The sequence below is a fragment of the Lynx rufus genome, unplaced genomic scaffold (genome assembly GCF_022079265.1).
Source record: "Lynx rufus isolate CCGP_SWC_20201006 ecotype Redwood Valley unplaced genomic scaffold, mLynRuf1.p SCAF_8, whole genome shotgun sequence".
Classification (NCBI taxonomy): Eukaryota; Metazoa; Chordata; class Mammalia; order Carnivora; family Felidae; genus Lynx; species Lynx rufus.
In genome coordinates this window covers 63,566,881-63,582,361 of record NW_025814896.1, presented here as the reverse complement: position 1 = coordinate 63,582,361, position 15,481 = coordinate 63,566,881, and the positions used below count along the sequence as shown (strand labels likewise).

Here is a 15,481-nt window from a genome sequence, read left to right as displayed (position 1 = left end):
TCAGCAGAAAACTTCTTATGAACAACTGAATTATAGTAATGAAAAAATAATTTGCTGCAGAATGAAAGACCAAGTCTCTAAAGAATATGAGATTGAGCAAGAAACAAATGGAGACTGTAATGTATTAGATTTGATGAAAAAGTCATTTAACTCCTGATGAAGTAATATACAGTCATGTCTAAACCTTTATTTACATCTGCTTTGGCAAATGTGTCTAAATAAGACACTTTTAAAAAATGTTTATTTAGTTTAAGATAGAGCGAGAGAGAGAGAGAGAGAGAGAACGTGCACATGCATGTGAGTTAAGGAGGGGCAGAGAAAGAATCCCAAGCAGGCTCCACGGTGTCAGCACAGAGACTGACATGGGGCTCATCTCATGAACCATGAGATCATGACCTGAGCTGAAATCAAGAGCCAGACACCTAACCAACTAAGCCACCCAGGCATCCCTAAATAAGACAGTTTTTTAAATTTCTGAGTGTCCTATGAATTTTATTTAAAACATGAATAATTATATAAAGAATAACAAAGCAATAATCACTCTGGGAAGCTGTATTTATTCTTCATAATTCTTTAAAATTCTTTAAACTTCCCATTTATGTAGTGAATTGAAAGGATTTACTGAAAACTGAGATGTTTTAATATTTAAATTCTAAATCTTGGTGTCTTTGGTTTTTGGCCCCTGAATTTTCATTTTTAAGCCCACTCCGTAGGTGAGTCAGATATTACCTTCTTTCTAGAACTTTGATACTTGTTTTTAAAGTTCTCATAATGGGATTGAGTCATTTCGACATAACAGAGGATTCTTGTTCTCAATGAGTAACCTCTATCTCAGCTCTGTTAGTGAAGTCCCAAGGTTTTTATTATTAATTTTTTCTCCTTGATCTCAGGGAATGGTTATATTAAATATTAAGAGAACTGACAATCTGATCTGCACTTCTAAGCACTTTTTTTAATCCCCTGTATCTTGCTCTTTCCCTATGGCCTTCTTATTGGTAATTCAATTTAGATTTGGTCATTGTCCTTATTGCCTGTGCCTGCAGCTCAGGCTCAAAATGTTTTAGTCTGCAGTAAACCTCAACTATATTTGGTGGTGGTGAGGGAGGTTCAGATGACTTCTGTTGATATGTAGCTTTCTCACTGGATCTCATTTGGACAAATCATTTTTCAGGCTTAAAATTTCTCCATGCTTCAGGGTTATGTTACCTTTTTAAAATGTGCATGCACATGCACACAGCCTTCCTGCACATCTGTCCTTGTTTAGTTTAATGGAAATAATAAACGTGAACCTTGAGATCATAAACATAATATTTGACCAAAGAACGAATGGAGTGGAGAATTTAGCTTATGAAATAATTGGAAATTGGGAAAAATCTCTAAGTTAGGAAAAATGACCATACTGAAAGAGTTTGAGGAAATGAAAGTAACGTTTCTCAATTAACAGTAGTAATAAAACTAATCAGAACTCAACAAAAATAGCTCTGTGTTACCATACTTAGGTGGATGGATTAAGCCATTGGAAAGCCACTTTGTAGTCAGGGAACCTGATTTACTGGCACAAAATAGTCTAATGACCAATTAGTTGAGTATACAGCAAATGTAATTTGATTTCAGTCTGCGGGTTTTATGCTTATCTTAGAATGCTTATCCACTATGAGTGAGATAGCTTTGTGGGTAGAAATTGGACTAATCTGCTTATGGAACAATAATTTGCTCCAGTGATTTGCTCAAGACAACACAAAGGCCTAAACACCAGCTATAGCCTGCCCTATTTATTTCTGTAGTAGAGATTGAGGCCATAGCACTTAGCATAGGAAAAACGAAAAACAACTCTCCCACACCCCAATCGTCAGCCTTTTTCTTTTTTCTTCCTTTTTTTTTTTTTCCTGACTGTGTTGAACAGGAGAATCAGAATGGTCTGATTCCTCCCACCCCACACCCTCAACCACCATCTCCCTCAGTGTTTATTAAAAAAAAATTTTTTTTTTAATGTTTATTTATTTTTGAGAGAGAGACAGCACGAGCAGGGGACAGGCAGAGAGAGGGAGACACAGAATCCAAAGCACAAAGCTTGACGCGGAGCTCAAACTCACGAACTGGGAGATTTGACCTGAGCTGAAGTCGGATGCTCAACTGATTGAGCTCCCAGGTGTCCCTCTCTCAGTGTTTAGAGAAGAGAATACTGAGGTATGAATTAGAGCTGAGTTCTCCCTACCAGCCTTGTTGACAAGAGGAAAGCCATTTAACCTCTCTGGGTGCTGTGTGCTCTCTGAGAAAGTGAGAGGGTACCACTTTCTGAGGCCTGTTTGCAGCTCTGAGCGTCCTACTCATTGTACAGTGCTGCTTTCTAGTTCCTGATTGGGAAAGTCTGGGTATTTGGGCCATGGAAGATTGAGGGAAGTTGGATCATTTTTAGTAAACTTCCTTTAGAACTGGTAAACTGATCTCTTAGGAGTATTTTGTGGATTAATAACATTTAAGGAGAGTTTCTTATGAAGAACCTGGAATCCTTTGTAAGAAAGTTACAATTTGTATGATGTACTCAAGACTGAAGACACTGTGTATTTTGTATTAAGCGGACATGGGAGTGAAATAAAACAAATGATCCTTCAGACAGAGAGGATGTCTCCTCTTTTTGTGGAGAGGCGCTTGCTACCAAAATCAGGTTTGGCGTTCTCCACGGCTGTGGTTGGTGACTGCGGAGAGATGGCACAGAGAACCAAGGACTGCTTCACTCAGGAACCTTTCCCTTTTCCTTGCTGCCCCTGGATTGTGTGATGAAGAACCGAAACAAACAACCAGAGTTGTTGCATTGTTCTTGGGAGCCTTGCCTGGTTCCATTTTTACCTTTCAATCCCTTCATTATCGTAAGGACCAGCAACTCTGGAGTTTTGAAATCACTTCCTTATAAAGTAATCTTTCCTTGTTGGAGACAGAAGGTTGTAGACAGAAGGTTCATTGACCAGTCAGAGCTCTAGATTAGGCTATTGTGTTTTTATAGGCACCGTGGTGGCTTCACCATGGAGAAACCTTAAAGTTCTAGCCCTCCTTTTCTACACCTGGTTTTTGTTTTTGTTTTTCCCATTTATTTGCCTAACTAAAGCCGCAACTAGTGTGCAGCCCCTGGCACCAACCCTAGTTGTCCTTGTTTAATCATTCAATAAAAGATTCCTTGAACATCTCCTGTATGCCACATGCTGTGTTAGGAAACGCTGTGTTTGACCATTGAGAATATGATGTGGTAGTCCAGAATTGCTGTGAACCTAGAGGCAGTTACTAGGATCCAAATTTGAAACACTTAACTCTGTAGAACTAAGAGGGACATGTGAGAACCTGAGCAAAGAACTGAGGCCATGAGGGACTCAGTGTTTTGGGGGACATTTTCATCAGGAGCTTTGGATACTTATATAATTTAGGGTCATTGCTTTCTTTATTTGGATTAGTAACCCAGATAATAATATCTCATTGAATTACAAAGCAATCTTGTAATTATCTCCTTTTCATTCTTATGTACTAAGAAATCAAGCGATTTGTTCATAGCCACGCATCTAGTTAGTGAACAAGCTGGCACTAGAATCCAAATATTTTTGGAAATTCATACTGCTTCAGAGATTGGCAGTTTAACAAAAGTTTCGATCACCTATTATATATAAGAAATTGTGATAGGCATCACAGAAAAAATATAGATAAGACATGGTTTTTGTTCTTAGAAGAACTTGCAGCCCAGCATTTTAATCTTTGGGATTAGAGACGTAAACATAAATTACAAGGCAGAAATGAAAGGCCAAAAAAAATGTTCCTTTAGGGTGGCTCAGTTGGTTAAGTGTCCAACTTCAGCTCAGGTCATGATCTTGCGGTTCATGAGTTTAAGCCCCGTGTCGGGCTCTGACAGCTCAGAGCCTGTAGCCTGTTTCAGATTCTGTGTCTCCCTCTTTCTCTGCCCCTCCCCTGCTCATACTGTGTCTCTTTCTCTTTCTCTCAAAAATAAATAAAAACATTTAAAAAAGAAAGAAAAGGTCCCTTTAACTGAGCTGTCTATCCCAGGTGATGGGAAGAATAATTAACGGCATCTACTGGTTCTAATGGTGGCACCTCTGGTTTTTGGAAAGCACTTCTGTTTATACTTTCTTTTCCAGTTACCATACCACTCTTTCTTTGTCAACCTAGGTTTTTAGAATGGCACTCTTAAAGGAATTTCTAAGTTATGGGTCACTCATTTATTCAACAGGTATTTGCTGAGTTCCTGATTGGATGTTAGGCCCTGTTACAGGTGCTGGGAATAAAGAAGTGGATAGGACAGAAAATGTCCCTGGTATCATGGAGTTTATATATTAAAGGGCGTGTTTATTGCTGAGAGAGAGAGAGAGAGAGAGAGAGAGAGAAGAGTGAGAAGAGTGAGCGGGGGAAGATCAGAGAGAGAGAGGGAGACACAGAATCTGGAGCAGGTTCCAGGCTGTCAGCACAGAGCCAGACGCGGGGCTCTAACCCATGAACCACCAGATCATGACCCCAGCTGAAGTCGGACACTCAACCGACTGAGCCACCCGCGCGCCCCTCTCTTTCCTCTTAATGCTAACATAAGCCAAGGCTTGAATGGCAAGAAACAGCAGCTTTCTGAAGGAAGAATTTTTTAAACAACGGGAACAGCTAATGTAAAAGCCCGTGGTGTATTAAAGAGCAGAATGGTGTTAAGATGAAGCTGAATGAGGTTGTTCAAATATGTAGGACTTTGTGAGTCAGGATACGGACTTTGGACTTTGTGTCCTCTTTTGATTTTTTTTTTTCCTGAAAATCCCCAACCAAGTGGATATAAAAATAGAAGGTATCTTGAGAATTGTACAAACATTAATATGTATGGATGTTAGCTTTAAGACCATCAACAAAGAAAGTACATACGTATGTGTTATGGAGTTGCACGGAAGAGGGCAGACAGAGAAGCTAGATGACATCTGAGAAACCACATGGATGTGTAAAATAAATGGAGATAAAGTTTTCATTCCCAGAAAGTGTACTATGTCTCTCCAAGCTGTTTTTAGCTTCCGCCTGACTCTTTTCTTACCTGTCCTTGGAATCTTAGATCCATTTGTTCAGTATCATTGGTAGATGATTTTAGGCTAGTGCATGGAATATTGATTCAAAGCATGTAGCTTGTGAAAGCAAATACCTCTTTTTACATTATAGATAATTTTTCTCTTCTAAACCTAGTGGGTATGCTGCCCCCAAGTATAAGGGTGTAGAGCCCCCACTTTAGTTTAAAGTCTGACTTGGTTTTTTATGTTTTAGGCAGCTAAAGGTTTGCTTTACAAAACTTTGGACTTGGGTGAGTGAGAAAGTTCCTCTTAACAACATTAATGTGGTAGAGGTTTGGAGATGATTCTAAAATTATCAGGTTATCCTTCTTCTACTTGCCCTGAAAGCCTCAGTCTGTTTGTTTGCTTTAATGTAACTAGGTACATGTTTTTTTCAATTTCCTCTGTTTTCATCTGTAGGAATCAAAGTGTTTGTCTTTGTTTTGGGTATCGGACCAATACCAATTTATTCCCCACTTGGTTGCCTGTGTATCATTTACTCTGATGTGATATACACTGTTTTAAGGTTCTAAGTGTATTATTCTGAATAGTCAGATTAAGAGTTTGTTATTTTTTGAAATTATGGCTTATTGCTGTTTACACTCAGATGATGATGGTGATGATTGATAATGGTGAGCTTGAGTAAACACACATCATTGGCTTTGTATCAGGATTGGGGACAAATTCTGGTTTGATCCCCAAAACAAGCTCCTTTTTTCTTTGCATTATTTAGAATTATTTAAATTATTAGCAAATGAAACATAAGGAAACAAGGAACCATGGTAGGGGAAAAATTTATTAACAATTAGTGTAATAAATAGCTTTGTTTTTATTGATACTCATTTTTCACAAGCCATTAACTTACTTAGTTGAATGAATTTTCGTTTGGAGTCGCTCTTACACCTGGCAAAGTGAAATTTTCTGTTTATGGGAAAAGGAAAGGATTTTCTTCCTTTTAGTGCCCTTAGTGATAACAGCTTGGTAAATAAATTATTATTTGGGAAATGAAGATATTGGCAAAAGGCTTAACCTTTACACATAATTAGTTTCCTGGCAATGGAATCTTGATAGTTTTCTGGAATTTTGCTTCGTGTATTGAATTTAAATGTACTTTGCATTTAAAATGTGAAATTAGTTGCTTTGTGTGTGCAGGTGGAATAATTTCTTTAGGCCAGCGATGAGTTAATGTTGGAAAGTTTATTAACAGACATAAATGTTCCCAGTTGTCCAAGAGAATTGGAATACTTCCAAATGAGTGAGACACAGTTCACGTCAAGTCAGTTACAAGTAGGTTAACCACTGAGTGGTTTTTCTGCAGGATATTTTAATTCTCCAGCTAGTTTTCCATCCATGTCACTCAGTTTGTTTAAAAACTGTTCTAACCCCCACTCTGATGGTATATGTACAGGGATTGAAATCAATCTGAAGGATAACAATAAAATATGATTAGGAAGGTAAATTTCTTAAACCCCATATACTGTGGTAATACATTCTAAAGCCACAGGAACTTGCTTTCTGAATTATGTGTAATTTGGTATTCTTATTCTACTCTCCCCTTCCTAAGGCACAGCATAGTGCCAAGCAGACTACTAGATACCTGATAGGTCTTTTTTCCAAATGAATAAATGAAATCCACAGAAGCAAAGAATAGAGAGTTGATAGAATATCTGTCATGAGCAGATTGAGCCAAATGTGGAACAGAATCTAAGACAGGCACCTTGAAGTAATGCCTTTTTATTAAGCAAGGTCTTTGGTGTCAATCTACATTTTAATCCTCTCTCTGTCACTCACAAGCTTTATAACGTTGGGGAAATAATCTAATTTCTCTCTTTTTTAAACCTGACTTTTAAAAATTAGCATTAAAAATTTGAACATATTGGTAAGTATAGTGAACACTATAATCAACAGTTATATAACTGGAGGAAGATTGTTCTAGGTAGAGAGAAGGTTGGGTGCCAAAGTCTTGAGAGGCATGGACTAGGGTCGGTATTCAAGCAACAGCAGGCAAACCATTTGTGATGGGAGTGGAATAAGGAAAAAAGTTGTAGAAGATAAGATCAGAGAGGTAATGAGGACTAGATAGTATTAGATATAGTAAGGACTTTGGCTTTTATTCTGAATAAAATGGGGAACCATTGGAGGGTTTGTGAACAGAGGAGTATTATGGTATGGTCTCTTAAAAGGATTTTTTTGACTGTTGAGAATAGACTATAATAGTCAAAGCAGAGAGAGCAGTTAGGAAATTACAATATGATTATAATTCAAGAAAGAGATGATGATGGCTTGAAGAGTAGTGGAGATAGTAAAGAGTAGTCTGAATTTGGATGTAATTTGAAGGAAGAACAGAAAGGAGATATTGACCGATTGGATTTGATGTTTAAGAAAAAAGATGATTCCAAAATATTTGGCCGGGGGTGGGAGGAAGGGGAGGTTGGGTGATGGGTATTGAGGAGGGCACCTTTTGGGATGAGCACTGGGTGTTGTATGGAAACCAATTTGACAATAAATTTCATATATTGAAAAAAAAAAAAGAAAAGAAAAAATACAAAATATTTGGCCTAATATGTATCATTCATATGCTACATCATATGCTACATATGGGCAGAATAGATTTTTAGAGGGTGATCAGCAATTTAGTTTGGTGTATGTTAAGTTTGAGATGTCTAGTAGATACCACGTTGACACTGCTCTGAGTCTACTTAACTTTGCAGAGGCATGTTCTTCAGAATTTCTTTTCATAATGGTGTCTGGGAGGCCGACTTACTGTTTGTCTCAAATTGTCTTTATCTACCTCCACTTTTGAGTATAGTTTAACTGGGTATAGAATTCTGGTTAACAGCTATTTTCCCTCAGTGCTTTAAAAATCTGTGTCTTTTATTATTGCCAGTGAGAAACTTATCTTTGGTGTAATTGGTTTCCTTTGTATTTTTTCTTTCTTCTCCTGTGGCTTTTAAGGTTTTCTCTTAATCACAATTTCACTGTGATATGCCTAGGTATGGGTTTATTTACCTGGAGTAGATACTTGGAATATACTTTGAATCTGAGGCCTTGTGACTTTTTTCAGTTTTGGAAATTTTCTAGATATTTCTTTGAGTATTTTTCTCCTAGTTATTTTATTCCTGCTTTCTGTAACCCCTCTTAGAATATATTGGTTTCTCTCAAGCTATTGTCTGTATGTATGTATACAAACAGGTACATTTGTGCACATATATATTTGGTGTTTTTGTCTTCTTTTTCTGTACTGTTTTGGGTACCTTTACCAGAAAACTGTCGTCTGAGTCACTAATTCTCTAGAATTCATCTTTTTTTTTTTTTTTTAATTTTGAAAGTACATTAATTTTTTTTTAACGTTTATTTATTTTTGAGAGAAAGAGAGACAGAGTGTGAGTGGGGGAGGAGCAGAGAAAGAGGTAGACACAGAATCCGAAGCAGGCTCCAGGCTCTGAGCTGTCAGCGCAGAGCCCAACAGGGGGCTGAAACTCACAAACCATGAGATCATGACCTGAGCTGAAGTCAGACGCTTAACCAACTGAGCCACCCAGGCTCCCCTTGCTCTTTTTAAAATAGAAGTTATTCCTTATCTCTTGAGTATTCTAAACAGTTATTTTAAGGTCTTTGTCAGACTGCTCCATAAAATTGTTTCGTGTGGAATGAATTTATGCTCAAATTATTGTTTTTTAAGATAGTTTTTCTTACTGTAAAACTTATGGCTGTGTTTTGAATTTTGATTTGCTGACTATATGATTGGGAGTCTTTTTGGTTTATCTTTTTATTCTCCTTTGGCCCATTCCTCTCTATCAGAGGAATTAGATTAGATAATGGCATTTTGGGTTTTCCACCCAAAGTAATACTGGGAATATTACAGATCTTGTTACCAAGCTAGAAGTCAGCCTGGTTCGAGGTTTCTCTGGGCCCACAGCTTTTCCTACTGCTGGAGCTCTGGCAGTAGCCCTTTTCCAACTTCCCTTCATGGGAGAGGAAGCCCCTGACATTTCCCATTTCCTGGGAGTGAGATGAGTTATCCCCCAGGAACTAGTTCCTGGCCATCACTGCTGCTTCTGGACCTGTAACCCACCAGATCTCTGGTGTCAGCATTCTTGCTGCTTTGCATTTCTATTCTGTTTTACCCAGATAATTATCTTGTTTTTGAGCTCAGTTGGTTTTGGGGTTCTATTTGCCTATTTTGGTTATTATTAATATATATTGGGGATGTGGCTTGTCAAAATGTAAACCAGCTGTTCCATCTTTATCAGTTAAATTGAAGCTCTTTAAAGCTTGCTTTTCTCGGGGCGCCTGGGTGGCTCAGTTGGTTGGGTGTCCGACTTCGGCTCAGGTCATGATCTCGCAGTCTGTGAGTTCGAGCCCTGCATCGGGCTCTGGGGTGACAGCTCAGAGCCTGGAGCCTGTTTTGGATTCTGTGTCTCCCTCTCTCTCTGACCCTCCCCTGCTCATGCTCTGTCTCTCTCTGTCTCAAAAATAAATAAATGTTAAAAAAAAATTAAAAAAAAATAAAGCTTGCTTTTCTCATGATAATAGATAATAATTTTAGAAAACAACCTGTTCAGAATGTATTAAACACTTCACCAAAACAAACTTGTTTAATCCTCCCAACACTTTTCATTTTATAGAAAAGTGAGAAATGGGTAGGTTTCATATTTTGCCATGGATCACACAGCTATTACATGGCAGAGCAAGGATTCTAAAATAACTTGGCTCCATAGCATGTCCTCCTAACCACTATGATAGACTGTCTCACCTGTCAGTTGGGGAAAATCATACCGTGTTTGTTGTTGTGCAAGATAAGATGCGAAAAGTCTAGTGTTGTATCTGATGTATACTAGGCATTCAGTAAAGGTTTATTTTTCTTTCTTTAGTGCAGGCAAATACATTTTCAGTATGATAATTTAAACACCTCTGTGTAAGTTTATTTTGTTTAAAATATAGCACATTTCATTTTAGTAAAAGAGCGGGAGTTCTAGGATTGAACTAGTTTTCTTGTGTGGTGGTGGGGGCAGGACTGGCCTGGGAGAAATGCAGAGCTAGGATGCTAGGGAATCAAAGAAATAGGGTCAAGTGTAAAGTCCAAATTGAAGACCAGACAACTGAAGGATTCTACAGAAAAGCTGGATTGATCCTGGGGGATTCCAGAGCAAAACACCGTGTGGACTAGATGGTAGGAGCTGGTGTCTTGATCATTTCCCAGGGCTCCTGAAGCTCCTGGATCCTTGGCAATGGGCAGAGAGGGCTCTGGTGAGGGCACTTTGCCAGATTTGGCCTCATTGAGTATTCTCGGATCTTTGTTTTCAAATTCCTCAAGTTAACAAGGAGAGTTTAGTCTTAGTTTGCAGCACATAAGGGACTAAATAGGCCTGGTTAACTGTTTATAGTTACAGTAGCCAAGAATCTAAATTAAGGAATTGCCTCTGGGGCCTTCAATTATTTCCTCAGTCATCTCATCTCCTCCTTCCTCAACCCCACTTATGTGGGCTTTCCACTGTTCTGCCCGCACATCCTCAGAGTCCAGCTCACACTCCACCCCTTCCATGGTACTGTACTGACCCCTTGTACACCTTGTGCCTAGTAATGCTCGAAATACACTGGAGGCTTTGAGAAAGGAAAGGTCCTTGTGAGATGTAATATTTGGAGGAAGTTTTACTAATTTGTATGAATAGGGATAAGTACGGAGATCATAAACAAATGCTTAGTTGAGAATATGGAGTGTGTGTATGTGTGTGTGTAGCACATGTGTTAGAATGGGAACCAGCAAAGTGCACAACCTTACTAGAACAGAAAGTCTGTACAGGAATGTGGAAGAATTTTAAGGTTACAATCAAGTAGGAGGGTTGGGACCAGGCCATAGGTGACCCTTCAAGCTGGAATAGTTGATCAAGATAGAAAAAGAATTAGATCGAGATTTGTTAACAGTCACAAGCCCTTGTAAGTTCAGATGAGGAAGGATGATGCATGGTGAGGTGGCCTGTTCTTATCTCAGATCTGCCTGCCTTTTCAGATTGGTTGGTTTTGGTAGAACCTCTGTGGGTCAAGTCAGGGAGGCCCAGGAGAGGTGCACTGACAGTGCCTTTTTTTCTTCTTTAAATGTTTATTTTTGAGAGAGAGAGAGTGCGCGCACGTGGGAGCTCATGAGCTGGGGGGGGGGCAGAGAGAGAGAGAGAGAGAGAGAGAGAGGGAGACAGAGGATCCAAAGCAGACTCTCTGTAGAGAGCCCGACGTGGGGCTCAAAGTCACAAACCGTGAAATCATCACCTGAGCCAAAATTGGATGCCTAACCGACTGAGTCACCCAGTCACCCCTCACTGATAGTGTTGGGGAGCGTTACTAAGCTAGTATTTATTGCGCTAGTATTTCAGTGCACTTGCTAGGAACATAAGGAAATAGGAAAAAAAAAAACCCTTACCTCTTACAGTTCCTTTCCCCCTTAGTTTTTCCTGTAGAGTGATTCCCTGTAGGAGACTTGACCTTAGACTGCAGCACTATTTAATGCCAGTCCTACAAGGCTGGTGGTCCTGTGGTGGGAAAGAGAATAGGTAAATTAAATCCACATGTAATCTTAGATCAATTAGTTTTTACTTTATTTACCTCCGTGACTCCAGTTTTTTCGGATGACTAGATCACAAAAGATGACTTTTGCTTTGGTTTTCTTTTCTTTTCTTTCTTTCTTTCTTTCTTTCTTTCTTTCTTTCTTTCTTTCTTTCTTTCTTTCTTTCTTTCTTTTTTTTTTCTTTTCCCTGCTCACTCATTGTGGAGTATTTTAATCCAAATATACTTAAAAGACTGTGAAGACTGAGCAATAGAAGACAGTAATCCATGACTATATCACTAGCACTTAACAGCTCTGGGGCATTTGGATTTCAGTTTTTGATTGGGCAACTGTGTGAGGATTATATCAAGCTGGCAATGTTAGTAATAAACTAGAAAACAGTTCCGTGGAACTCAATGCATTTATCTTAATTTTTAAGAGGTATAAATCCAGTGATGAGAAGTAACTTCAACTCCTATAAATATAAAAGTGCAGGAGGACTATTTATATTATGAAAGATTTCAGACATTATATGAATGGATTATTTTTATTATGAGAAGTTTCAAATGTAAATTTTCAACATGTATAATACATAAACATAAAAAACATACCAAAATTTCAAACATACATGTATAAAAGTAGAGAGAATAGTAAAATGAACTGCGTTTACCCATCACCCAGATAGATTCAACATTTATCAGAGTTTTGCCACACTTGCTTCGTCTGTCCCTTTCTTTTTTTTTTTATTTTTTTTATTTTTTTTATTTTTATTTTTTTCAACGTTTATTTTTTATTTTTGGGACAGAGAGAGACAGAGCATGAACGGGGGAGGGGCAGAGAGAGAGGGAGACACAGAATCGGAAACAGGCTCCAAGCTCTGAACCATCAGCCCAGAGCCCGACGCGGGGCTCGAACTCACGGACCGCGAGATCGTGACCTGGCTGAAGTCGGACGCTTAACCGACTGCGCCACCCAGGCGCCCCTCGTCTGTCCCTTTCTTGATGGCTTGCTGAACTGTTACAAAGTGCATTTCTGATTTGTATTTCCAGTCCTATGCACTCCTCTGTGCATCTCTAAACAATACAGACACTTTCTTCCACGTGCATAATGCCATTGACACGTCCTAGAAATAATTCTTTGGTGTCCTATAGTATCTAGTACATATAAATCTCTTCTATTACTTGAAAATACCTCTTTTACCTTTGTTTTGTTCAAGCCAGCATCTAACCAAGGTTCACACTTTGTATTTGGTTGTTATGCCTTTGGATCTCTTTTAATCTCATAGTTCAGATTGTGGATGGCTGGTTTTGGTGGCTGAGGGGGTGAGTGGGAAGAAGCATGGGTGGGGTGAATTTTTTAAGCCATGCTAAAAGGAAACCTTTAAAATCACAGAGCATGCTGGCAGTAGGGAGATTTGATTGTAAAGTTTATGGCTGAAACAACATATTTTTGAATGTTTATTTATTTCGAGAGGGAGAGAACGTGCGTGCATGCATGCACATGACCAGGAGAGGGACAGAGAGGGAGAGAGGGAGAGAGAATCCCAAGCAGGCTTAGTGCTGTTTGTGCAGAGCCAGACGTGGGGTTTGATCTCCCCAACTGTGAGATCATGACCTGAGCTGAAATCAAGAGTTGGGCACTCAAACAGACTGAGACATCCAGGTGCCTCTACGGCCGAAATATATTTTTAGGCCCCTGTCAAACTTTTAAAAATGTTTCCTATAGAGTAGTATATTTTTTTTTAATTTTTAAAATGTTTATTTATTTTTGAGAGAGAGAGAAACAGAGTGTGAGTGGGGAAGGGGCAGAGAGAGAGAGGGAGACAGAATCCAAAGAAGGCTCCAGGACCTGAGCTGTTAGCATGGAGCCTGATGCGGGGCTTGAACTCGTGAACCACACTAGATCATGACCTGAGCCAAAGTCCGATGCTTAACTGATTGAGCCACCCAGGCACCCCTTAGAGTATTATTATTTATATATGATTTGTTTTATGCAAGACACAAACAACTAAATTTGAGTTACTATTTGGAATATTTAATTAGAAACTGAAGTTGTCAGGGTGCCTGGGTGGCTGAGTCAGTGAAGGGTCTGACTTCAGCTCAGGTCGTGATCTCATGGTCCATGGGTTCAAGCTCCACGTCGGGCTCTATGCTGACAGATCAGAGCCTGGAGCCTGTTTCAGATTCTGTGTCTGTCTCTCTGCCCCTCCCCTGCTTACACTCTGTCTCTCTCTCTGTCTCTCTCTCTCTCTCTCTCAAAAATAAGTAAACATTAAAAAAAAAAAAAGAAAAATCTTTCTGCAGAATGTTTTCCTCAATTTAAAAACAGAGTATTTTTTCTTTGGATTTCATCTCTTTATTTTCATATATTTACTTTAGTCAAATCCAGTTATGATCCTCCTAAAATAATTGTCTGTCTACCACAGAATATGCTATTTCTTAGGATAATGTTATATGATCTGGTAAGGCATAAGGTTAAAATTTTTTATTAAAATTAAATATTCTTAAGCACAACAAAGTAACACTTCATATAGTAGAGTGGAATCTCACCAACAGCAAAGTCCAAATAATCTAAAAATGTTTATACTAACTTGCTTTATTAATTTTCCGTAGGATTTGGTTGAAAATTTTGTGGGAGGCCACATTTTGAGAGACATGAAAATGATTATTAAGATATACCTTAAAATGTGTTTTCTTTGAATATAATCTCTGTAAAGACCGAACATAAGTTATAATAAAGTTATATTCTCTTTGTGTTTTGCAGTATAGATTATCTGTAAGAGTTTCATTAACCTTCATCAGAACATTTTGAATATGAGTGTAAGCCATGGTATTAAAGCTTATTTTGCAGACAAGACACATGCTTTATATGCTTTTGTAAGAAATGGAATCTTTAATAGCTTCAGACCTAGCTTAAGACCCATAGTAAAGAGGAAGGTAAGTGAAAAGTAGAAAGGGAGACAAGTTTTAGTTTTCCTCCTTCCAAATATAAGGATATTTCTTCTTCTCTAACAATGTTAATGTGTATTAATAGTTCATACTTTTATCTTTTGGTACCCGATTATTCCAAATGTTTGCTTTATCTATTCCTTTTAGGTGCCCCAATGTGAGTCTGCAAAAGCTGCCAGAACACTGGTTATGGAATGTTTTAGAGGAAATTAAATGCAGTGATCCCTCATCTAAACTCTGTGCTACAAGGCGCAGTGCCGGACTTCCTTTCTACATACAGGTACTTATCTACGGGACATAGCTGTCTGTCTGTCTGTCTTTTGATAATTTGTTTTATTTGTCTTTTGACGATCCCTTTGACATGTGAGGGAGCATATTGCATAAGAGATAATTCTGGCTTTTATGTATGTGGCTTTGTTGCGTGTGTGGACAGTATGTTCCCATGACAGATCTGTTCTTGGAACAAACCCTCTCTACAAAGTCAGTCTTGTAATGTGAACAGAGGGTGGTATAGATTTCCGCCTGTATATTAAGTAGGCAGACATCACTGTGGCACATTCATGGCTCACTTCTAGGAAGGGTGCACATTGCCTTTTTCTTTTTGAGTTAGTAAAAATAGTCTTCCTGTTATTTCAAGACCCTTAACACTTCCTCTGAAAGCAACAAGTATTAGCAATTTCTTTTCAATACGTCCATAAAATGTCCATGCGTAAAATAATTTTAATCCTAATGGTAGCTAACATTTATAAATGGTTATTTGACATATATTAACTTATTTAATCTTTCTTCAAGCCCTATGAGATATGTCCTGTTATCATTTGTATACTACAGATGAGGAAACTGAGGCTGAGGAAAGTTAAGTGACTTGCCCAAAGCCCCAGAGATAGTGTGAGCAGGACTAAGACTGGAAGTTTGGGCAGCCTGAA

The 15,481-nt window shown here is 38.5% G+C and overlaps 1 protein-coding gene across 1 annotated transcript in view; it reads left to right on the top strand.

The window, feature by feature from the left end:
• Nucleotides 1-15,481, top strand: part of THADA (THADA armadillo repeat containing) — a 332,083-nt gene that overhangs the window by 69,496 nt on the left and 247,106 nt on the right. Inside the window, exon 23 of the mRNA XM_047067532.1 lies at nucleotides 14,703-14,835. Coding sequence (XP_046923488.1) covers nucleotides 14,703-14,835 — 133 coding nt within the window. The remainder of the gene's footprint in view (nucleotides 1-14,702; nucleotides 14,836-15,481) is intronic.